The sequence below is a fragment of the Neovison vison genome, chromosome 5 (assembly GCF_020171115.1).
Source record: "Neovison vison isolate M4711 chromosome 5, ASM_NN_V1, whole genome shotgun sequence".
Lineage (NCBI taxonomy): Eukaryota > Metazoa > Chordata > Mammalia > Carnivora > Mustelidae > Neogale > Neogale vison.
Window position 1 is genome coordinate 6,211,513 of NC_058095.1, and position 24,101 is coordinate 6,235,613.

Genomic DNA, 24,101 nt, shown 5'->3' on the forward strand with positions numbered 1-24,101 from the left:
GGCCAGTGGTTGATGTGCGACTTCTTCTGGGGCTCGGGGTCACCTTCCAGCCACAGCTCCCCTCCTGTCACCAGGTGGCGCTGCAGAGCCAGCTCCCTGCTCAGGGGCCTCTTGGGGGCTTCAGGAGGGTTGGCAGCCAGGCCTAGAACCCACTGTCCCTCTCTGGGCTTGGCTCTGCTGCTGCCGCCTGCCTGCCTGCCTTCTGTTCCCACGGCAGGCATCCTGGGACCCCTGCCCGCCTGCTCTGCGGGCTTTGTGGCCCAATTCCCTTTCTGGTTAGCCCTCAGTAGAAGCAAAACAAGAAGAGAAAAGCTGGAGTGAGGAGTCTGGGCAGAGGCTTGCCCGGGACCCCAGGCCTCTGGTATGGGTCCTCCCTACCTCTGTCCACTCCCAGGGCCTTCCCACCTCTTGTTTCCAGCCACATGGACAAGCCTTTAAAAAACAGTACCTCGGTCTTTAGTGCTTTGCAGTTTATAAGGCGACTACACGGTCTTTTAGGCCAGTCCCTAGAGGCTGGTGTCACTTTAGAGACTGAGGGATCCTCGGAATTAACTGGCCCAAGGTCACACAGCTCGTGAGCTGTGGGCTCGAACCCAGGGCTCCAGCCAGGCTGCGGGTTTCCCCCAGGCAGCACTTGGCCTCGAGTGTCGGGTCTGGAGACACAGTCCTGGAGAAGGGAGATGGGACCCCGGGCGTCCCGCGCGCGGGCAGGCGAGGAGAGGCCTTGAACGGCGGGGAGCGGGCGGCGGGGCGGGGCGGGGCGGAGGCGGCGGGCCCCGGTGGGGCGGGCCCGCGCGGGCGGCGGCGAGCGCTCCGCCACAGCCGGCAGGCGAGCCCTGGGAGCCGGAGGCGCGCGGTGCAGCCCAGCCCGGGACAGAGCCCGGCGACGAGCGGACCCCGGGAGGGCGCGGGGGACGGGGCCGGGCCAGCCCGCCAGGCCGCGCCACGGACCCGGGCCCCGCGTTACCCGGGCTCCGGTGCCCGCCGAGCTAGGACGAAGCGCGCCAGCACGCGGGGGCCGAGGCGCCGGGACATGCAGCGCGCAGGAGGCGGCCGGCGCGGGCTCTCGGCGCGGGCGCAGCGCCCCTTCCCCCCGGTGAGTGGCGAGTGGCGAGCGGGGGACGCCAACTTCGCCGCCAACTTGGGGCTGGGCTCGGGCGCCGCGCGGGCAAGGACGGCGGAGACAGACGCGGGACTCCCGGGGACAGTCTGGCTGGCGCGCGGAGCCTGAGGAGGGGGCGGCCGGGGACCCGGGACCCTCGGGGACCAGGCCTGGGTTTCGGACCCGGGCAGGCGGAGGGGAGGGGAGGCGGGGAGGCCGAGGTGACAGGCGCGCGGCGGACGCGAGGGAAGGACGCAGGGTGAGGCGCCCAAGACGTTTGTCTCCCGGGTCGCCGAGCCCTCCCGCTCCTCCTTCTCGGGGCGTCGCGGCGCCGCGGGGGAGAAGGGGCGGTGCGGGGACGCGGGAGTCTGGGCCGCCGGCCCCCGCAACTGTTGCTGCTGGAAGCCGCCGGGGTGGGGAGCTGGGTCGGGGGCCGGGGGCCGCCACTGCGCGAAGGTGGCTGGAGAGGGCCTGGGCAGAGAGGACGAAAGGGGCTGTCGGCGGCTCCGGGAGCGCGGCCCCCAGCTTTCCGGAGGTCTGCGGGTCACCTGCCGCGCGCCTCTCCCTTGACACCCCCGCCCCTTCCCGCGCGGCGAGTCCCCTAGATCTTTCTCCGCCACCCCCACCCCCAGCTCTCCTTCTTCCGCTCCTCTGCGCGGCAAAACGCTCCGTCCTCTGACCTCAGGGAATCAGCGCGGGCTTCACGGGGTGGTGGGGTCTGGCCGAGTACCGACCCAGCGCCCGGCGGACCCGGGCTCCGAGGGCACAAAGGGATGGCTGGACGAAAAGGACTGTAGGGGAACCGTGAGCCCCGGAGCGCTGGGCCCTGGCTGTCGCGCCAGCGGGTGCTCAGGTCTCCCAGGGCTTCGACGAGGATCCCCGACGGCGGGGAAGGGAAAGCCGGAGTCTCATGCTGCGGAAGGCGTTTCGTGCCCAGGCCTAGGAGGGCAGGGCCAGGGACTTGTGAAGGCAAGGCACCAGGCAGCCAGAAAATCCCCAAGGGTGCGCCCCAGGACGCATAGGAAGGTCCTTCTGGGTGAGCGAAGCGGGGATCCCAGCTTTTCTGGGCGGAGGTTTTTGACGCTCTCACCACCCTGGTTCCCAGCCTTGCTCACCCGGCGGGACTTCTGGCTCAGTCCCCCAGCCCTCCCGTGGTGGTACCGCCCTGGCTCAGTCTCCGACCCCGGGCCTCAGGGAAAACGAGGAAATCGAGGAGGCTCATGTGCTCTATCTTGCTGCTCGTCTAGTTTCTGGCTGCGCCAGTCTGTTTCAAGTCTGCTCCTAAACTCCGAACTAAGAATTTGGATAGGAGCGTGAAGGGGACTCGATGGACTGGAAACCAGATTTCTGGGTTCGCCCCAAGGTCTGGTACCCCGCCCACAGACCGGCCTGCCTGGCGAGCTCGTCCTCCACACCCCACAACCTGCGCGGCTTGCGATGAGTGGTTTGGGGGACCTAGGATCCCGCGACACCTGCGGGGAGGGGGTGGGGTGTAGCAGCGCAGCTGGGGGCGCGAACGTGGTGCCCAGTTTGGCCGCCAGGAGGCGTGGCACGGGTCCGGGAGCCCGGAGTCGCCGCCGCCGCCGCCGCCGCATCGCGAGTGTCCTTGAGCCGCGGGTGACGGTGGCTCTCGCCGCTCGCGCCCCGTCCTCCCGCGGGGGGAGCCTGATGCCACGTTCCCTATGAATTATTTATCGCCGGCCTAAAAATACCCCGAACTTCACAGCCCGAGTGTAAGAGATTCCTGCCAAGGGGAGGGGGCGGGGCGCCCCCCGGGGGGCCGGGGTGGAATCAGCGGGGAGGGGGTGAGTTAATCTTGGAGGGAGACTTTGGTGCCGGCGCCAGTGGGAGCGAGATGCAGTGGCGGTCTGCTTCCCTGACACTTGGGTTCGGATTTAGCTCAGCAAAAGTCGAGGAGGGAAGGAAACCCGACGGCAGAGTAGAGGCCGCTTGCCAAAGGGCAGTGGGTACAACCGGCAGAGCAGCCCAGGTCCCTCTGCTCCCCTGAAGCAGAGCAGCGGGTGGGTGGGGCCCCTTCCTGGGGCCAAAGCTACTGGCCTGGGAGAGGGGGGAGCCACTAGTGTCTGGGGTGTGAGTGCGCATGTGCGCACATGGGGGGTGGGGAGCCTGCCTGGGAATGGGGGTGAGGGGCTGAGTGGCGGCTAGAAGAGCCCTAAGCACATGCAGGTGCTCAGTGAGCTCAAGGTGATGCCAAAGGTTTCAGAGGATTGACCGATGCGACTGTCCCAGTGTTCATTCACTTAGCCCGTTAGTGAAAGGTGGGAGACCGTGAGAGAGTGGGGACATAGATGCCCAACACTGAAGCGGCATAGCGGGGTGCTTCCCCACCCAGGAGAGGTAGGGGAAACAATGGGTTGGTGTCCCGGTGTTTATGGGGGGCCTTAGTCATGGGATCAAGGTGTCTGGACTTCCTCTGCGGGCACCCGGAGCAGCTGTGCTGTGCTGGGGGGTGAGGGGGGTGGGGGGGCGGGTGGAGAGGCCCGGACAATGTTTCAGACCAGGGGGGTGGGAGGGGAGTGAGGTGGATGGGAGGTGGACAGGTTGGGGGGCCAAGGCTGGGGGTATGACCTTCCTGCCCTGTGGGGGAGGCTAGATGTCGTGTGGTGATAAGATTCTGGGCTCTGAATCTCTTTGAACCTGCCCTTTGCCCTCTGAAGCTCAGAGAGCCTTGCAGGATGGGGCCCCTCCCTCCAAGGTATTGTGTGATCACTCCTGGTGAGAGGCACCACCCGCCTTCTCAGCCTGAAGCCCAGACGGACGATGCCTTCCCATCAAGGGAGTCTCTGGGGTGGTGCCCCCTTGGAGCCAGGGGTGGGCATGGCTCCTACCTCTGGAGTCATGTTGTCTAAAAGAAGCAACATGAGGGGCGCCTGGGTGGCTCAGTGGGTGAAAGAAGCAACAGGAGAGCTGCAGGCGTCATTGTAAATTTTCTGGTGGCAACATTAGAAAGAGTAAAAAAAAAACACAGGTGAAATATACCTGAAACACAGGTATATTTTGTTTAACTCAGTGTATGTAAACTGTTATTCAACATGTCACCAATATAAAGAATATACATGAAATGCTTTACATTCTTTTTTTCACACGCAGTCTTCCATATCCACCATGTATTTGACACTGACCTCGAACCTTAGTTCAGATGAACCGCATTTCTGGTGCCCACAGTCACCTGTGACTGGCAGCTGCTGTTCTGGACGGCCCAGACGTGGAGCTCAGAGCTGGGAGGCAGAGATGGGGCAGACTTGGGACTGTCCCCAGAAGCAGGGAACCTACTGGGAGTGGGCTGTGGGCAGAGATGGGCACAGAAAGTTCTGGGAGAGGGAGGAGAAAGCATAGCAGTGCCCTTTGCAGGTGTAACTTGAGGTCCCTGATTGGTAGGAGCTGAGGTGTCCTGTGGCCTGGCATGGTGTAGGTTCCAGTCCCAGACTCACACATGTCTCTGGGCTGATAGTCTAGGTCGGTGTACTAGGAAACCGTACATGGTGGGGTGGGGACAGGGGGAGATTTCAAGGCCCCCCGAAGTGAGCATTCATTCCCTCCCCTGCCAAAAATGCTGTCTTCTCAGCCCAGATTAAACCAGGTTCACCCTGGTCACCCTTTGGCTCTCTCCCGTCCAGAGGTTTCGCTGGGGCTGTGATGAAGATGGAGAAGGTGGCGTAGCTATGGCCGGTGGCCAGCTGGGAGGGAGCGCTGCATCAGTGGGCAGTGCTCACCGGCTTGGCTGTTGGTTCCAATCCAAAGCCATGATGTTTATTTAGCGGGGACACGCGTCACGCCCTTGGGTTAGGTCAAAAAAATCTTGCACAGTGGCGATGGCCTGGGGAAGCAGCTCATGTGGGTTTCAGGGTTTCAGGAGACCCTGACCCCCGACCAAGTCCGTGGAATTGCACTCCTGTGGAATGGTTGCTCCTAGTTGAGGCCACAGGGGAAAGGTGGTCTGGTGGCCGGGAGGAGAGGTCTCTGTGCCACGCAGGGTCACACAGAGCAGGGTCCTCTGGATGTTAGGTTTGGTTTAGGATGGAGAATATGGAAGTAGGGCATGGAGCGTCACAGAAGCTGCCTTCCTTCCCCTGGATGTGGGGCTGTCGCCGCTAAGACGGAGACGCTGACAGCAGTGGGCAGCCTCTTGGCCGCTGTGAGGTACGTCTTGTGATTATTGCAAGAAAACCTACTTAAGTGACGTCGTCAGGATCACACAGCTAATAAGTGACACAGCTGGGACTTGAACTCAGGTCTGACTCAAATCTACGGACTTGGACACCAGACTAACCTTTTCAGGCTAACTTCCCAGGGCAGAACCCAGACAAGGTCTGGCCAAAGGTCTGGCCTTTCCAGTCAAGCATGTTGTTCAGCAGCAGAAGGGAAGTAATAAGCACCGGTGGGGACGCAACATCCTTCCAGCCCCCACCCCTCCAGGCTGCGCTGGGGACACTCGGCTAACCTGTCTCTTCCTCTTTCTCTGTGTCTGGCTGTCCCTCCCTCTCTGTGCTTCTTTGTGGAGGGAGCTTTTCCCCTCTTTTCTTTCCCTCCTGGTGTGTGTCGCTGACTCTGGCCTCCACCTCCTGTCTGCGTGCTCATCTTTTCTTTGTGCTTCTGTCTCCCTCCCTGTCCCCGTCCCGCTCTCTCTGCAGGACGCCGCAGTGGACATGGGTGGCGCTCTGGGGCCGGCCCTGCTGCTCACCTCACTCCTCGGGGCCTGGGCAGGGCTGGGCCCGGGGCAGGGTGAGCAAGCCGTGACAGTGGCCGTGGTGTTCGGCAGCTCGGGGCCACCACACGCCCAAGTTCGCACCCGCCTCACCTCCCAGAGCTTCATGGACCTGCCTCTGGAGATCCAGCCACTCACCGTGGGCGTCAACAACACCAACCCCAGCAGCCTCCTCACCCAGATCTGCGGGCTCCTCGGGGCGGCGCGCGTCCACGGCATTGTCTTTGAGGACAACGTGGGCACCGAGGCCGTGGCGCAGATCCTGGACTTCATCTCCTCCCAGACCCATGTGCCTATCCTCAGCATCAGTGGGGGCTCGGCTGTGGTCCTCACCCCCAAGGTGCCTGTCCAAACCCATGTCCTCTCACCCCTTGGGCCGGGAGCCAGGCTGGGGCTTCGGGAGTGGGGCTGAGGCTGGGCCGGGGAGAGACTCTGGGAGTCCCAGAACCGGGGAGAGGTTCTGGGCCGCTGGGGTTGGGAGGGGACCAGCAGGGAGGTGGGGGCTGAGGGTGTGACATGGGCGAGCTGTGGGAATGCTGTTCCCATGTTCTAGAAGATAAACGTTCTGGGCTCCTTTCACATTGTGTCTGGATGAGGGGGTGTGGGTGGAAGGCTCATCTCTGGCTTTGGTGGGCAACCCTGGTCCACCCTCTCTCTGCTTCTCCGGCCTTCCTCGGTCAAGCTCTAGACCCAGCAGCAGAGGGGCAGGCTGGACAGAGAAGCTGATGCAGTTGACCGGCAGGGAGACCATCCAGTGGCAGGTCACCATCCCGGGCACGGGGAAGGCGTGCCCTCACAGAGTTTGCATCCTGTGGGGAGAAAGTTCCAAACCCACATTTGTCTTTAGTCTCAGCGGACACCAGTGATCTAAAGGAAAAACACAGGATGCTGGGAGGGTCAAAGAGGGCCCCCGTTTGGGTAGGGGGCTCGTCAGAGAAGGTTTCTTTAGAAATCATATTGAAGGTGTGGAGGATGAGAGAGAGTTGGCACGTTGTGTGGGGGTTGGGGAAGGGGGACAGTGTTCTGGCCCGAGTCATCTGGTGGTGTGATGGCAGCCAGGTGGAAGGAGCTGGAGTTCTTGAGAGGAGGCTGGAGAGGAAGGTGAGATCCTGAGCACACAGGGAGATATTTGGTTTTTATCCTAAGTAATGGGGTGAGGGGTGCAAGATGATGTTGAGGGGAGAGACCGATCTGGTTTGCCATTCTTTTATGATTACTTTTTATTATGGAGAAATTTGAGCCTACATAGGAGAGTATAATGACCTCAGGAACCATCCAGCCTCTGCCAACCCCATCCCACCCTTGCGTCCACCGACTCCCCCCTCTTCTGTGTCATTTTGAGGCAAAACCCTATTGTCCCATCCGGAAGTACTTCTCTGTATATCTCTGATAAGAGCTTAAAAACGAAACCACCATCCATGATCACATCTAAAAAACAAAACTCCTTAACGCCATCAACTCCCCAGGCAGTGTTCAAGTTTCCCCACTGTTTCATAAACGTCTGAATGCTTATTCTGAAATGCATTTGCTTGAAATCAAGAAACAAATCCGGTTTCCACTAGTGATTGGCTGATGCCGCTTCGGAGCCTCCATCTGCAGGTTCCTCCTCCATCTCTTTCTCTTGCAATTTGTTTGTTGAAGGAACTGGGTTACTTGTCCTGTAGGGTTGTCCCGGATTTGCTTTTTAAAAAGAGTGGGACAGTCGTAGTGTGGTGAAATCCTGGGAGCCTGCAGGGTCAGCAGGGAGACCACAGCTGGGGGCGGGGGGCATGGATTGTGTTAGCCCAGGCTCCAGCCGGCAGTGCCCTCAGCATTTGTGATGGTGGAGATGGTGGAGAGGAGGAACTTTCTCATCCCCACGGCTCCGTGGAGGATGCTGTTTCCCCAGTTACCTTTGGACCCGACAGTGACTCTCAGCATCGTGGTTCTCTGCCTTAACAGGGTTTTAGAAAAATACAGACGCGCAGGGTCCCATCTCTGAGGTTCTGGTTCAGCTGGTCTGAGGCAGCGCTTCCCATACTGGCGGGCTCAAGAATCGCCTGAAAAGCTTGTTAAAATACAGATTCTTGGGCTCCATCCCCAGATTCTGATCCCAGGTGTGCGATGCGCCTGAGAATTTGCATTTCCAACAAGCTCCGCGGGGGCAGCGGACGCCGCGGGTCTGGGGTCCAGCGTTGCTCGGGTGGGGGGGCCGCTCGAGTAGCTTTAAAAGCCCTTCAGGTGATTCTAACGGGCAGCAGGGGTTAGGAACCACGTCGGGGGCGGGAGGCAGGTGTTGCCGCGCGGGGGCTCGCGGGACGAGCCGCGTCTCGGTCAGGGGACTGAGGGCGGGAACGGCAGTTGGGGCGGGGCGCACCGCCCCCGCCCCGACTCAGGCCCCGCCCCCGCCCCGCCCCCAGGAGCCGGGCTCCGCCTTCCTGCAGCTGGGCGTGTCCCTGGAGCAGCAGCTGCAGGTGCTGTTCAAGGTGCTGGAGGAGTACGACTGGAGCGCGTTCGCCGTGATCACCAGCCTGCACCCGGGGCACGCGCTCTTCCTGGAGGGGGTGCGCGCCGCGGCCGACGCCAGCTACCTGAGCTGGCGGCTGCTGGACGTGCTCACGCTGGAGCTGGGCCCGGGCGGGCAGCGCGCGCACATCCAGCGCCTGCTGCGCCAGGTCGACGCCCCGGTGCTGGTGGCCTACTGCTCGCGCGAGGAGGCCGAGGTGCTCTTCGCGGAGGCGGCGCAGGCCGGTCTGGTGGGGCCCGGACACGTGTGGCTGGTGCCCAGCCTGGCGCTGGGCAGCACCGACGCGCCCCCCGCCGTCTTCCCCGTGGGCCTCATCAGCGTTGTCACCGAGAGCTGGCGCCTCAGCCTCCGCCAGAAGGTCCGCGACGGCGTGGCCATCCTGGCCCTGGGCGCCCACAGCTACCAGCGGCAGCATGGTGCCCTGCCCTCCCCGGCTGGGGACTGCCGTGGCCACCCCGGGCCCGTCAGCCCTGCCCGGGAGGCCTTCTACAGGTGGGCACCTGCGGAGGGCATGGGAGGGGGCACAGCGCTTCAGGGAACCTGGGCTGCACTGAGCTTGGGTTCATTGGCCACACCTCTCACTAGCTGTGTGCCCGGGGCCAAGTTACCTCACCTTTCTGAGCTTAGTTTCCACAACTGAAAAAAAAAGCGCCACGTGTGAGGATGTGTCGGGGATTGGGGAGGGGGGGTGTCAATACTGGAATAAGGTCACGGTCAGTGACACCTGGTAATGGTGATGGCGGTGAGGGAGAAGGTGGGGGAGGGGCCTCTGGTCCTAGGCAGGGCTGCAGGGACACCCTGGTTTCTCTCCCCCACCGCAGGCACCTACTGAATGTCACCTGGGAGGGCCGAGACTTCTCCTTCAGCCCGGGTGGGTACCTCGTCCAGCCCACCATGGTTGTGATCGCCCTCAACCGCCACCGCCTCTGGGAGATGGTGAGAAGGGGGTGAGCCTGGGGTTCCTTGGTATCCTCTCACTTTGTCCCCAGCTCCTCTTGTCCCACAGCTGAGCAGAGGGTCCCTTCTATCCTTCATCCAGCCCCTCATCCTTCAGGCTGAGGCATCTGCACTGCATCAGGGTGGGTGAGGACCCTCGGCTCAGGGCTCCCATGGACCCTCACCTCCCTTCACCATAGAACCTGTCAAGGGCTCAGCACCTAGTCCTGCCCCTGAGGGACTCACCCACAGCTGTGCTGGCCAGACGGACATGTGAACAAATAGAATTCGGGGAGATCAGGGCTTGAGGACAGATATGTGCAAAGCATTATGAGGGTACAGAGAAGGGCCAAAAATCAGTTCTACCTTCCAAGCAGAGAACTGGGGAAGGATTCAAAGAATTTGGGACATTTGGGCTGTGCCCTGGAGGGTTGAGTGGCAGCCCATCAGGAAGGGAGACTAGCCTGGTATATGTAGACAGAGGGGCAGAAGGGTTTGAGGCATTTTTAAGTGATGTGTTTGGGGTGTGGCGGCTGAGGTGGAAGAGTGGGGTCAAAGTGGTCAGGTGGACATGAGTGGGGAAGGCCTTGAGTACTGGGGGAAGGACTTTATACTGAGGTCAGGGTCGGGGGAGTGGGGAGCGGGGAGAGACAGGCTCGGCTCTGGGCTCCAGGATGTCGCTGTAGGCCAGCAGCATTTTGGAGTCTAGATCATAAAAGCGCAAGGACCAGAGGCTGGGAGGGGACTGCAGGGAGCCCTCCCTTCTGGGCCATACCCAGCGCCTTGATCCAACTCTCCTGCTCCCCCGGTGCTCCTGAGCCGGATGTCCCTAGGTTAAGGAGGGGGATTCTTGGCCCTGGCAGGGCCCATCAGAGGCCCCACCTAGAGGGTGGGGGGATTTGGGCTGGAGGTCCCTGGCTGAAGCTGGTCACCCTTTGCAGGTGGGGCGCTGGGACCACGGCGTCCTCCACATGAAGTACCCGGTGTGGCCTCGCTATAGCGCGTCTCTCCAGCCTGTTGTGGACAGCCGGCACGTGACAGTGGCCACGCTGGAAGAGCGGCCCTTTGTCATTGTGGAGAGCCCTGACCCCGGCACGGGCGGCTGTGTGCCCAACACCGTGCCTTGCCGCAGGCAGAACAACCAAACCTTCAGGTCCGCGAGAATGTGCGGGAAGGCCCCGTGTGAGCTGTGTGCTGCCGCGCAATGGCAGCCGTGTGTGGTTTGCGCTTGGGTGAGGGGGGTTGGGGGCCATCTGCCAAACCGGGAGGAGCTGCGGGCTCTGACTTCTGGTGGTCTCTTGGTGGCAGCAGCGGTGACACAGCCCCCTACACCAAGCTTTGCTGTAAGGGTTTCTGCATTGACATCCTCAAGAAGCTGGCCAAGGTGGTCAAGTTCTCCTATGACCTGTACCTGGTGACCAATGGCAAGCATGGCAAGAGGGTTCGGGGCGTGTGGAACGGCATGATCGGGGAGGTAGGCCCGCCCCGAGGTCTACCTGAGCCCACCCCCCTGCTGGCTCGCCACCTCAGGCCCCACATATTGCAGCCACTGCCTTCTTCCTGTGCTGGGGGTCAGTCAGGGCGGGGCCTGGGCCCAGCTCCCGAGGCTCCCTGGGCCCAGGTCCCTGGGCCTAGCTCGCAGGGAAGACGGGTGTTACCAGTAATGTTCCCAGGGCTGGCCAGTACTTCTAGCGGAGCTCTGAGGACCCCAGATGGGAACAGCTGACTCAACCCTGGGGGTGCTGGCAGGGTGGTTGGGGGAGGCTGGGGGAGGCTGGGGAGGGTGCTCCAGCCGGTGAGCCACGTTCTTCAACCTGGGTCCGGCGCCCGTGGCCCCAGGTGTACTACAAGCGGGCAGACATGGCCATCGGCTCCCTCACCATCAACGAGGAGCGCTCCGAGATCGTGGACTTCTCTGTGCCCTTCGTGGAGACGGGCATCAGCGTGATGGTGGCCCGCAGCAATGGCACCGTCTCCCCGTCGGCCTTCCTGGGTGCGGCTCGGGGTGGGCAGGGAGGGCTCCGGGCTCTGAGGGGGATGCCTATGAACAGCGAGATTGGGGCGGGCCTCAGAGGGTCAGCGTGGCGGTGGGTGCCTGAGGCTGCAGGAGCATAGGGCACAGAGGGAAGAGGTGAAGCCCATGTTCCATTCTGAGCCCGTGTATCCGGTGAGGAGAGTGGAGGGGCCATTGTGAGGGGCAGGAAAGCTGGGAAGGCAGGCTGGCTTCGGGAGGCACCTCCTGGGTAGGATGCACTGGGGAGAAGCTCCACAGGGAGCGGGAGGAGCTGACCCAGAGAGTGGGACGTGGTGCTAGTTTGTGGCTTAGTGGGAATTCAGCCTTTGTGCCAAGACTCACACGAGCTGCTGGGGATGCGGCCATGGTCCTGGCTCACCAAGGGCCCTGTCAGAGGTCAGTGGGACTTGCAGTGTGAGGTTTGCAGAGAGCCACGAGGACAGGCAAGCCAAGAGCAGAGAGGATCCCTTTCCTGCTGCATGATTTTGAGCAAGTCACCGAAGCTCTCTGAGCAGGGTTCCTCAGCCCCACGCAGAGGACACCAGACCCCACCCTGCAGGACGGGCATTGCATCAGGGCACCTGCTTATGGCAGTGACGCCTCCTTGCCAGGGAGACTGAGCCCATCGAGCAGACTTGTTGGAGCAGCTCAATTGGGCTCCCCAGCTCCTGGGGCTCCTGGGGCTCCCCGGCCCTGTCAGTAGAATCAAGAGTGAGATTTGCTCTCAAAGACCCTGATTCCAGGCAGAACCAGTAGCTCGTCCACGCTGGGCCAGGCAGGGCACGTCCAGACCAGGAGTGTAGTTAACAGTGCTGGCAGGCGAGGGCAGAGAGGGAATGAGAAAATGCCTTGGGCAAACAGCCCTTGGTGGCTCTGGCTCCGCTCTGTGGCATCTGGCCAGGTGGGGAGGAGGAGGGGGAGGAAAATGGGGGATGGAGCAGGTTACAGGCCTTGCAGGCTGGGGAATGGGAAGGGAGGGGAGAGCACATGGGGTGTAAAGTCTCTTTCTGTGAAAGGAAGTGGGGGATGAGAGTGGGATGCAGGGAAGTTTCCTGGGGTGATGGGATCCTGTCCCAGGGCAGAGGAGTGGAAACAGACTGAAGGAGAGCCTGACCTCCCTCTGTGCGGGTGTTCTCTCCTGGGCTCTGCTGCTCTGAGAGTCAGAGACCCCCTGGCTCGGTCCTCGGGGCTGATGGCCCCACTCTGATGGGCACCTGCCGCACCCGGTGCTCTGGCTATGGGTGGGAGGGATGGTAGCGAGGCCTCTGAGCTGCCTCCCTCTGTTCCCAGAGCCCTACAGCCCTTCCGTGTGGGTGATGATGTTCGTTATGTGTCTCACTGTGGTGGCCATCACGGTCTTCATGTTTGAGTACTTCAGCCCGGTCAGCTACAACCAGAACCTCACCAGTGGCAAGAGTAAGCTCTCAGCCGGACCTGGGATGGGGGGACCATGGGGTTGGGATGGAGGGGTGGGGCTCAGGGCCGCAGGGGCCCCGTGCAGAGAAGGCTGGATCTTGGGGGAGGTCTCTGGCTTGTGGTCAACCAGGAGGGGCCAATCAGATACATGAAAAAGAGAAACAAGGTGGGTTGGGTCGCCCTGGAGTGGGGATGGCTGGGGATGGGGCCCCACCCAGGACAGAGTGAAGACCCGAGTCCCTCTGTGCTCACCCTCTCACTCCCAGAGTCTGGGGGCCCATCCTTCACCATCGGCAAGTCTGTGTGGCTGCTGTGGGCGCTGGTCTTCAACAACTCGGTGCCCATCGAGAACCCCCGAGGCACCACCAGCAAGATCATGGTCCTAGTCTGGGCCTTCTTTGCTGTCATCTTCCTCGCCAGCTACACCGCCAACCTTGCTGCCTTCATGATCCAGGAGCAATACATTGACACTGTGTCCGGCCTCAGTGATAAGAAGGTCCTGGGGCCACCACTAGCAGAGGGCAGGGGCTGCCGGGAAACGGGGGTGTCTGGGACCCAGGAGGGGAACCTGAAATGGAGCAGGGAGCAGGAAGGAGTTGGGAGCCTGGTGAGGAGAGGCTGGGGCATGAGGTGTGTGGGTGAACTCAGGTCCACTGAGTGACTTTGGGTAAGTCTCTTTTTGACCTGGCCTCACTGTCACCCTGTGTAAAACACAGGGGTGGCCTGGACCGTTTCTTGGGCTCTTGTGCCCTCATTAAGCAGGTGCAAACCCCAGGGCTGGGCCTAGGGGACAGGGTCGGGGAGGGTTGATGCCTGCAAGGCTGGACGGAGGGTGATGAATGGCGCCTGCCCTCTGCCCACAGTTTCAGCGGCCTCAAGATCAGTACCCACCCTTCCGCTTTGGCACGGTGCCCAATGGCAGCACGGAACGGAACATCCGCAGCAACTACCGAGACATGCACACCCACATGGTCAAGTTCAACCAGCGGTCGGTGGAAGACGCCCTCACCAGCCTCAAGATGGGGTGGGTCCTCCGCTCTGCACCCACCCTCTGACTTCTCTACCCACATGTCTCCCTGATGGCCAACCTCAGCTCTGGTCCTTCCTAAGAGATGCAAGGTGGGGACATTGAGGCTGGGGTGTCCTGAAGGATTCCTAGGGAAGTGGGTAGGGAGGTCTTGGGACAGAGTAAACTTTCAAGCAAAACTGGATGCCCACTGTGTGACCGAGAGATGCAGCTGAGGTCTTGACCAGGGTTCAGCCTTGGCCTGAGGTGGTGGTTGTGACCTTCTTATGGTCCTAGGGGCATGGAGGGGCTGGGAAGAGAGGGCCTGTCCTCTGGGGGTAGAGTTCCCTGGTCCCTCTGAGAGGAGCGTAGGTGGGGTCCCTGAGCTATGGAGAGGGCTCTTTTCTGTATCCAGGACCCAGGAGAACCAGAGAAGGCTCTTCCCACCCATCCCTCCTGGTCAGTGCCCAACAGGCTCCTATGGCCCAGCTCCTTGTCAGGTCCCAGGTTTGGTGTCCCCGCCTCACATGACCCCTGACCTGTCCCCAGGAAGCTGGACGCCTTCATCTATGATGCTGCTGTCCTCAACTACATGGCGGGCAAGGACGAGGGCTGCAAGCTGGTCACCATTGGCTCTGGCAAGGTCTTTGCTACCACTGGCTACGGCATCGCCATGCAGAAGGACTCCCACTGGAAACGGGCCATAGACTTGGCGCTCCTGCAGTTCTTGGGGGATGGTGGGTGCTGCTGCTGGGGGCTTGGGGCCCTGGGTGGGCCATGGAAGCTGAGGCGGGGACAGCTGCCTGATAGCTGGTCAGCATCTCCATTACTGTTCTCTGAGTTCCAGGGCCTGTGGGCAGGAAGAGGTCTCTGGGAGTGAGAGTGGGTGGGGGTATCTGGAGGGACTGCCTAAAGACCTGGGGAAGGGGTGGGCTTGCCAGGAGGGCGTGGACGATAGGACTACACGAGAGTCGAGAGTCTCGGAAGGGCAGGAAGACAGGAGGAAGCTCAGGCCACATGCTGGGGCTATGGAGGAGGCTCAGATCCTTTCTTTTTTCTCTAGACCCCTCTCAACCATTTCCACCTTGAGATCACCTAGGGTAGTGCCAGGGGCCTGCCCAGTCCCAGAGCCGGGGGCCCAGGCTTGCCTTGGTAGCAGCGGCTCACACGTGTAAGCAGTCCACAACCTGTGGACCTGTTCAGTCCACTGTTCAGTCCAGCTGAAGCTGCCCCCAAACCCAGAGGCTTCAGTGCCATAAGATAAAATTTTCCATCAGTACCACAGAATGAGAATGATAGGAATGAAGGTGCTGTGGTGTCCTCAGGGACCTAGGCCTTTCGTCTCTGTGCGCCCAGCTCTGTGTCTGGCATGGAGATACCCAATAAGTTTCACCCGGAAGTGAATGATAACATTGACCCAGTCAGCAAACTCTTCCTGGTCTGTGGCAGGTCAGGGGAGCGGGGGTGGGCATGGCAAAGGCAAATCTCACCTACCCCAGCCCCCCACTATGCTTTCCTTTCTTCCTGCTCATTGACAACCCCTAACCCCCTCCTTCTGCCCCCGCTGGGCTAGATCCTTGGTTGGTCCTGCGAGGGGGTGGCACCCTGGTGAGCCCTGGGAGGGTCTTTCCTGAGCCGGGCGTGTCCCCCTGCCATCCCCACCCTTGCCAGGGGAGACCCAGAAGCTGGAGACAGTGTGGCTCTCAGGGATCTGCCAGAACGAGAAGAACGAGGTGATGAGCAGTAAGCTGGACATCGACAACATGGCTGGCGTCTTCTACATGCTGCTGGTGGCCATGGGGCTGGCCCTGCTGGTCTTTGCCTGGGAGCACCTGGTCTACTGGAAACTGCGCCACTCAGTGCCCAGCACGCCTCGGCTGGACTTCCTGCTGGCCTTCAGCAGGGTGGGTGGCGCCACCCCGCCCCAGGCAGGCCCCTGCTGTAGGGGCACCCACCCAGTTAAGGCAGAGCTGGCCACAGCCCCACTTACCGATGTAAAAACCGAGGGCTTGCCAGCATCGCACAGCAGATGAGAAGCAGAACCGCTCTGCCGCAGGCGGGGCAGGATCTCGGATCCCGGCTGACCGGGTCCCAACGCTCACTGCTATTGACAAGCTGTGTGCCTTTAGGAGGAGAACCTCTTGGACCCTCAAGCTGCTCCTGGGCAATTGCGCTCACAGTGGCCCAGTGCCACGCGCATAGGAGGCACTGAACAAATGTTAGTTAGTTGCTTCCTAGAACTTGGGGACGACGGGGCTGGTGCTTGGACCGGGAGGTGGGCGGTCCCCGAGCGGGGCTGGCCGCTCACGGCTGTCTCTTCCCGGCTACCCAGGGCATCTACAGCTGCTTCAGCGGGGTGCAGAGCCTGGCCAGCCCCACGCGGCCCCCCAGCCCGGACCTGACCGCCGGCTCGGCCCAGGCCAGCGTGCTCAAGATGCTGCAGGCGGCACGCGACATGGTGACCACGGCGGGCGTGAGCAGCTCCCTGGACCGCGCCGCGCGCACCATCGAGAGTTGGGGAAGCGGCCGCCGCGCGCCCCCGCCGCCCGCTTGCCCCGGCCCGCGGCCGCCCACCCCCGGCCCGTCCCCCGAGCCCAGCCCCACGGGCTGGGGACAGGGAGGCGGGGGCCGCGCCGCGCCGGGGCGCAGAGCCCCGCAGCCCCCGGGCCGCCCCCCGACGCCCAGGCCGTCGCTGCCCGACGTCTCCTGGGTGTCGGGCTGGGCCGCTCGGGAGGCGCGGCGGCAGTTGCCGGCAGGGCGCTGCGGGCGGCTCCTCTCGGGCTCCGAGCGGCGCGCGCTCCCAGAGCGCCCCCTGTCTCCGCAGCGCTGCCACTACAGCTCCTTCCCTCGAGCCGACCGGTCCGGGCGCCCCTTCCTCCCGCTCTTCCCGGAGCCCCCCGAGCCGGAGGACCTGCCGCTACTCGGGCCGGAGCAGCTGGCTCGGCGGGAGGCCCTGCTACGCGCGGCCTGGGCCCGGGGCTACCGCCCGCGCCACGCTTCCCTGCCCAGCTCTGTGGCGGAGGCCTTCGCCTGGCCCAGGTCTCTGCCCGCGGGGTGCGGCCACCCGGCCTGCGCGCACTTGGCGCAGGCGCCGGCGATGCGGCTGCCGTCCTACCGGGAGGCCTGCCAGGAGGGCGTGTGGGCCAGGGTCCCCGCCTGGCCTCACAGACAGCACGCCTGCCTGCACGCCCACGCCCACCTGCCGCTTTGCTGGGGGGCCTTGTGCTCCCCTTTGCCCCCCTGTGCCAGCCACAGCCCCTGGCTCACTGGGGCCTGGGGGCCTCCGGGGCACAGGGGCAGGACCCTGGGGCTGAGCACAGGCTACAGGGACAGTGCGGGGCTGGAAGAGGTCAGCAGGGTGGCCTGTGGGACACACGGCTTCCCTGGACCTTGTACCTGGAGGCGGATCTCCAGCTTAGAGTCAGAAGTGTGAGGGGTCAACCACGGTGGTTCCTGGTCAGCTGGATTGTCTGCCTGGCGCTGTCAGGGTTAATGGGGCAGGTGACCTGGACTTTTCTGGCTTCTGCCTTGAAATCCTGGCTGTGGGCCCCCAGCGACAGATGTCTTCCACGGTCAGTTCGGTGACCTCGGCAGTCTCAGGTCCTGGCGTGGGCTCCGGGGACTCTTGCTGTCCTCTCATGCAAAGCCCTTCCCACCTGTCCTGGAATCACCAGGGGGCAGTGGGCTCTCCCTGACCTGCCCTTAGCTGTTCTTGGTCATGATTGCTGGGGGCCTGGTGTGGGGGAGCATGGAGACTGGAACCCCAGGGTTGGGGCAGGGCTGTCCCATTCCTTGCTCTCCCTGTCCCGAGTTTCTTCTCAGAGCATCTGGGGCATTAAACAAATCTTTTACAACCCACTGGTCCTGGCTGCCTCATTCGGCCTCCCTGCAGGGGGCGCACCACAGCCTGCAGGCAATAGGAGCACACTGAGGGTGTCCCAGGCAGGGTGTCTGCTTAGGGAAGGTGAGCAGCTCCCTCTGGGGGAGTATCTGGGAGAGGAGGCCGAGGGCGGGCTCCGGGCAGCAGAAGCCACTTGGTATTCAGTGGCAGCTCCGACCCGCCCTGGAGCTGGATGTGACAAATGTGCTCAGCGTGGGGGCTTGGGTGGCGACAGACACAGTTCATCCTTCAATCTCCTTGAAGAGAGGCTCATGCCAGGGGCTGTGGGTGTCCTGCCTTGCCAGGGGTCCACATGGGAGCCTGACGGCTAGCGGTAGGAATGGGAGGTCTGCTGTGGGGAGCCTCCTGGGCTCTCCTGGGCCCCGACTGACCTGCCGGCCCTGCAAGTCCGGCACAGGTAGCTTCTGCGATCAGACACGGCTCAGCTCTGCTGGTGCCGGGGCTCCTCGTGGGGGGTCAGAGCCCCAGGTCAGAGAATCTGCCCGATGTCTCAGTCCTTCACCCTCCCTCTGGGCTCCCGGCCCTGCTCCCTGCCCCCACGTCCTTGCTCTGTCACTTGTCATCATTTCGGGACCATATAGAAGGATGGCTCTTGCTTACAATTTCCAATGCTTTCCCACCTCTCGTGCCGTTCATCTCCCACAACGACTCTGTGCTGCAAACGAGCCCGCATTCTCCCACTCATTCCACAAACACAGTGTGACTGGTGCCGTCAGACCTCGGCTCGTGTGAACATGGAAAGCCTGAGGCCTCGCTGTCCTTGACAAGTAGGGGGAGGCAGCGCAGAAACTACCTCCATGTAACAGGGAGGGGGCCAGGGAGGGCAGTGCTCAAGGCCAACACCACGAGCAGCCACTGCCCCTGCCCTGTGCCCTTCCCCACACAGCTCTTGTGTTTCCTGGGCTCCAAGTAGTCCATGACTGCAGGTGAGGCCACGAAACTGTTTTTTTTTTTTTGTTTGGTTTTAGGCACGAGAACAGCTGAAATGGTGGAGTGAGAGAAACATTTTCTTAAGATTTATTTATTTATGAGAGAGAGAAACTTTAGCAAACTCTGCAGAGTGTGGAGCCGGACGCGGGGCTTGATCTCACGACTCGGAGATCATGACCTGAGCCTAAACTAGGAGTCAGACCCTTAACGGACAGCGCCACCCAGGCGGCGCCCCTGGAGTGGGGGAAATTTCTAACACTGCTCCTTTCCCGGCTGGACAGCCGGACTCCGCCATAGATGGGTGGCCCCCGATGTCATGTCCTCTGCCCTGTGGATTTTCCAGGTCTCAGCCACAGGTGGTAAATGTGGGTCTAGAAGAGTGCTCGAGGCCAGTGCCCTGGGAGTTGACTTTGACTATAGCGGCGGCTGGTGAGACAGTTAACTGCTGGCTACCGGCCCCTGGACCCGACGGACCCCTCCTGCTTCCTGACTCTGAGCACAGCTCTGGGTGGAGGGCTGCAGCCAGTAGGCTGGGAGGAGTCTGGACGTCCAGGCTGCTCTCCGCTCACTGCCCAAGATCATTAATAACCAAGAACTGGAAAGATAATTAAAAGCCAAATGTGAAGCTGAGCCTGCTGCTGACTGGCTCCGAGGAGGGGCCAGTCTTGCTCCTGGAGCCGGGCTCTTGGCTGCTTCGTTCCTGCTCTAGGAATGTGTTCTGGGGAAAAGCGAGCCCCACAGGAAGTGGAGGCAGGGAGGTCGCCTCCCCCAGGTTCAGAGCCGGCTTGGTCTGGCTCCCCAGCCTCCTGCTCAGAGCCGTGGTGCTCCCTGCACCTCTGCGGGAGGACCAAGAAGGGGCCCTGCACCATGGAGCGGGGCAGAAAGCCTGCCAGGGGAGAGTAAGGGAGGCGTGTCGCAAGGCCACGGACGAGCAATTATCATAAACGAGGGTCTGTGTAGCACAGAGCAAGCCGAGTCCGCCCCGACACCAGATACCTCGATGCTGGCTTTTTCTCCGGGTGGGATACACGGGGAGGGAGGCCTCAGTCACCAGCGGCAGGAGCTCCGGTGTCACCCTGCTGCTGCATGGCTGCTTCCCTGACCAGCTTTCCTGAGAGGCCCATTGGCCACCCCACCTCTCTCCTGGGGCCTGTGAGTGGGCAGGGGGCGCAGGGCTTCGCCAAGGGCAGGCATGATGACCTCGATCAGGACACCTGGGCTTCAGTCCTGGCGCCAGAACTCTCCAGCTGGGCCTCAGTTTGGCTCTTCAGTTCCTGGAGCCAGAGAGAGACCACTTTCTCCCCTAAAGCCCTCTAGACCCTGAACAATTCAGACCAGTGTCCCGTTTCGAATCATAGCAGGCAGTTGCCACAGATAATTCCTCAGGAGGCTAAGAAACCAGCAGGTGCCGGGGACCCAAAGCAGGGTCTCCGGTGACTCCTGGGTGTGTGGCGACGAGCGCAGTTATGGCTGGCAAGTGACCAGAGAGCCGAGCGTCAGGACCGAGAGCTTTGTCGAGCACTTTATTGAGCACTTCAGTTCCCACAACTGGTCAGCGCGGCAGGTCCTGTCCCCCCCGCCCCCCATCACATAGGACGGGGAGGGGCATGGAGGCTCGGCCCTGCAAGGGGCAGCTCCAGCTTCTTGATCCACGTTCTCGATCCCCGAATTACACCAAGGTTCATGTGGAAAGCACCCAGCACTGTGCCTGGCACACACCAGGCCCTGGGGAAGCTCTTCTCCCTCTGTCCCACAGACACCATGAGCCCCAGCCCCGGGCCGGGGGAGAAGGTTTGCAAAGCTCGCTCCTGCAGTCCTGGGTCTCGGCTTCAGAAGAGCAGTTTTGCAGTGGCTGTTAGCACGGCCGACCCGGGGTCAGCCCTTCAGAAGACAGGTGGGGACAAGCGGGACAAGCGCAGTCACACTGCCCCAGGGCCTGGTCCTGCCAGGCTCCACCCCGGAGCTGGATTCCCGGGAGCCGGGGCGCAGCCCCCCCGCTCCAACACTCCGACCTCAGTCAGCCCATTGCTGAGGCTGCTCTGGGCCCCCATGTGGCGAGAACAGCTGTGTCACTAAGGGCCTGGCAAGGTGCCCGCGGCCCATCTTCCACCACGCAGCAGTGCGTCCCAGCCTGTCACCGGCCATCTGCCCCGTCCATGAGCCGGTGACCGCCTCTCTGGCCTCAGGTGAGGGAACAGGCAGGAGCCACTGGTGCCAAGGCCCAAAAAAACACAGACTCCCGCCTTGGCCTCACCTGCCCTTGGGGCCAGTCTGGATGAAAGGCACCAGGTGGAGGCTGCTGAGTGTATGCGCTGCTCCCCGGCCTCCTCTGTGGCCTCCTCCTCTGCCACGGACCCGGGGGGCCCCGCTGTAAAATGGAGGTCACGACCCGACTCGCCCACCTGACCACCCCAAAGGAAGCGCTTGCAGCCGCGCGTGAACAGGCATCACCGGGCTCTGTCTGCTGCTGGGGTCCTCTCCCCATTGCCCTAAGCTCCCCTGGCTATCACCCGGAGGGAGGAAGACGGCCTCATCTGACCTCCAGGTGGTCAGACAGCTGGTGAACGCCAAGGAGCAAAGGAGCCCAGACAGCAGCCATGGCGAGCACCAGGGCTCACTGTCAGGGACGTGGCCACCCACGGTGGATTCGGTCCCTCCAGGCCCGGGGCTGCGGGGCTGGAGGCGGGGCACCCGACTGTACTGCTGTGTTCCTCCAGACTGTCACATAAATCAACCTGGGCTTTATAATGCTAATAAATTCACGTCCAATATTTGCTTTGGAGCCTGGGGTGGCAAAATGACTTAATTTGCTTTGCCCTTAAGCAAGAGGGGATGTAACTGGGGAGGGCTAAGTACGGATGTTTTGTGTTTCTGGCCAGCAGCGGGGCAGTTCCAGGGAGGGCCACTGAGTGCCTGCCCTTCCCCACCCCCCGGGAGCCCTCCCTGCTCTGCCCACCGGGGGCCGGGGCCTCCCAGGAAGAAGCCGCCGTGGCAGATGGGGAACGGTGGTCTTGTTTTCACAAGGATGGAAAATCACAATACTTGGGGACGGACTAAGATGCGTGACAACAGTGAGAATGCAGACCATGGCCAATCACACACGGCCCCGGGCTCTCCCAAGCTATGGAGGCCATGGCGGGGGGCATGGACTCCCCAGTTCCTACATATCCCAGGTCTTCCTCCCTCTCCTTCCGAGACCACCAGGGGCCCCAGGAGAGCCAGTGTGGTCACTCTGTCCAAAGAGTGAACACCGCGCGGTGCAGTAGGCTATGAAGGTTCCCACATGTGGGCTGAGCAAGGCACTGAAATCAAAGGGGGGAGGGTGTTGGGGACCTGAGACCCCACCCCAGACAGGCAGCTCCAGGTCAAGCTGCTCTGGGCTCCAGGACAGGTGGGCCAGGCCCAGGGCTGGGGGCACACCAGGGAGGGTCAGGAAGGACCCCAGGTCCTGAAGCAGAAGGCACACTGAAAATGCAGAGTTCACTAGTCACCTGGGTTTCCACGAAGGCTGGCCCAGCAGACGCATGCATGCTTGTGACAGGGATGGGACCACGGAAGAGCTGGCGAGGCGGCCAGAAACCCACCCCTCCTTCCGTGAGAATGGTACCCCATCTCACTCCACAGCACCCACAGCCTGGCTCAAAGGGAGCCACCTTTAGTACTGAAGAGGGAGCAGGGACAGCCAAGCCTGCGGCTGCCCACAGACCTGACCTCTTAGGGGGTGGGAAGAAGCGCCTGCGCACAGCCTCACGCCGAGGGAGCTCCCAAGCCACTGTGATGGCGGCTGGGGGAGGGGTCCCTTCCGTGGTCCTTACACTCTGCCCCCTTACGGCAGGAGACCCTGTGGGCCGCATGCGGCAGTCAGGAGAGCAGAGGATCCCTGTGGGATCACAGGCTCTGGGCTTTAAACCGTCTCCTGGGCTGAGTCACCAGGGGCCCAGGAGCTCAGGACAGGTTGGCAGCCACGGCAGGGGCCCTCACAGCAACAGTCCAGGGACCTGGTGCCGATCAGCACTTCCTGTTCTCGTCACGGGGGCTGGCCAGGCCTACTCCAGGCCTGAGGGGAAGGGGGACCTGTCTGTCCCTGGCAATCCCCGTGGGGAGCAGGGTGAGGGCCTGGGAGTGGCTCTGAGGCAGCGGCTACTAGTGGAGCAGATTCCCCAGACAAGGATGCACGAGGGGCTGGGACAAGGGAGGGGACGTGGTGTCTGGTATAAACAGTGGCAGTGCCAGCACTGTCCCCACCGCGGGGGAGGAGCCTGCCTCGTGATTGTCTGGTACGGGTTACGCATAGAGCAGTGGCCCAGCGTGGAGTCTGGGGCATTCGTGTGCCCAGGCCGCACAGCTTGGTGGGCTGGGGCCAGCTCCACGCAGGGGGGCCCCGGGGAAGGGTCACCTGGGGAGTGAGGCGCAGCACAGACTGCGCGGAATCCTGTTTGCGGGGGGAGAAGACCCCCCAGCCGGAGATGTGGAGGGTCCCCTCCGAGAGTCTGGCCTCGCCTGCCCCAAGGAACCCTGGCAAGGAGCTGGCTCTTGGCTCTGCAGGGGGAAAGGTGAGCGGGGGCGCCAGACGGGAGCCCCCACCTCTCTTACCAGCAGACACATCCTGCCATCAAGCCTTGGTCTCGCTGAGGACGATGTTGGCGGTGACGAAGAAGAAGCAGGAGAAAGCCCAGAGCAGCACAAAGCCCACCCAGAAGGTGTGGCGGAAAGGGGACCTATGCTTGTTGACCGTCCCGTAGCCCAAGGTCAACTGGGTGTCCTTGCGGCAGTGGTAGACCAGGAAGGCGGGGATGACGTACTGGATGCCCGTGCCCGCGTACGCCCCCGTGATGCCCACCAGGGACTCCAGGTCATGGGTGCAGAAGGCCACCAGCACCGGGGGCAGCAGGGTGATGGTGGGGAACACCACGCGGTCCACGACCCAGGGGTACGTGCCCCCCTCGCGGTGGAAGAGCGTCTTCCAGTTGTTGCGGAGGGTCACGGCGATGATGGGGAAGTTGGTGCTGATGGTGAAGACGGGGAAGAGGCCCAGGAAGAAGCGCACGGCGGCCGAGCTCACGACGTCGCAGCGCGCGAAGTTGAGGGTGTACATGTCCATGAGGCTGTCGCCGCGGAAGCAGAAGATGGCCGTGAAGCAGAGGAGGCCGTAGAAGGCGAGGATGAGCACGTAGTCCAGGAAGACCAGGCACGTGAGGCGGCGCTTGGAGGACACGGGCGTGACGAGGGACGGCAGAGAGTGCTGGCACATGAAGGAGTAGACGCACACGCCGAACAGGTTCCGGACCCCGGAGAGGTCAGCCAAGGGCGGGTGCCCCTCCCGGTGCCCCTGCCCGATGCGCACCAGCGCCAGCGCAATCATGATGGCGAAAGCTGCAAGACAAGAGGGCGGTCAGCCAGCTGGGCAGAACTGGCCCTTCCCGGGGTAGCTGTTGGTCTGGGGCGTCCGCCGAGGGCCCGGAGCTCCGTGAGAATTGTGAAGTTCACGTACCCTGATGGCCACGCGCTGGGGCCACTGCGGACTGTGCTCCCTCTCCCCAGTGTCTCTCGGGGGATTTGGGCCT

At 62.5% G+C, this 24,101-nt stretch overlaps 2 protein-coding genes across 4 annotated transcripts in view; one reads left to right on the forward strand and one right to left on the reverse strand.

Moving 5' to 3' along the window:
* Window positions 1-5,736: 5,736 nt before the first annotated feature.
* GRIN2C (glutamate ionotropic receptor NMDA type subunit 2C) lies at window positions 5,737-17,214 on the forward strand. Of its 2 annotated transcripts, XM_044250344.1 has the most exons (13): window positions 5,770-6,168; window positions 8,228-8,826; window positions 9,156-9,270; window positions 10,212-10,423; window positions 10,579-10,744; window positions 11,110-11,263; window positions 12,575-12,700; window positions 12,967-13,196; window positions 13,564-13,724; window positions 14,256-14,443; window positions 15,378-15,610; window positions 16,039-16,599; window positions 16,681-17,214. In XM_044250344.1, exons 1-13 carry the CDS (start codon window positions 5,770-5,772, stop codon window positions 17,137-17,139), a joined length of 3,603 nt encoding a protein of 1,200 aa, XP_044106279.1. In that variant the 3' UTR covers window positions 17,140-17,214. The 2 variants fall into 2 exon arrangements, with proteins under 2 accessions (XP_044106281.1, XP_044106279.1); XM_044250346.1 differs by having other exon boundaries at window positions 5,737-6,168; window positions 16,039-17,214.
* A 2,819-nt stretch (window positions 17,215-20,033) lies between these two features.
* The window catches only part of TMEM104 (transmembrane protein 104), a 54,677-nt gene continuing 50,609 nt past the window's right edge, over window positions 20,034-24,101 (reverse strand). For both annotated transcript variants that reach the window (XM_044247479.1, XM_044247478.1), the window contains exon 10: window positions 20,034-23,910. In XM_044247479.1, coding sequence (XP_044103414.1) covers window positions 23,150-23,910 — 761 coding nt within the window. In that variant the 3' untranslated portion in view covers window positions 20,034-23,149. The remainder of the gene's footprint in view (window positions 23,911-24,101) is intronic.

Excerpts from the sequence above, each read along its gene's own strand:
- GRIN2C (XM_044250346.1), top strand. The coding sequence starts at position 5,770 with ATGGGTGGCGCTCTGGGGCCGGCCCTGCTGCTCACCTCACTCCTCGGG. Across the intron at positions 9,271-10,211 it reads GCCACCGCCTCTGGGAGATG|GTGGGGCGCTGGGACCACGG; the intron begins GTGAGAAGGGGG and ends CACCCTTTGCAG. Across the intron at positions 10,745-11,109 it reads GGAACGGCATGATCGGGGAG|GTGTACTACAAGCGGGCAGA; the intron begins GTAGGCCCGCCC and ends CCGTGGCCCCAG.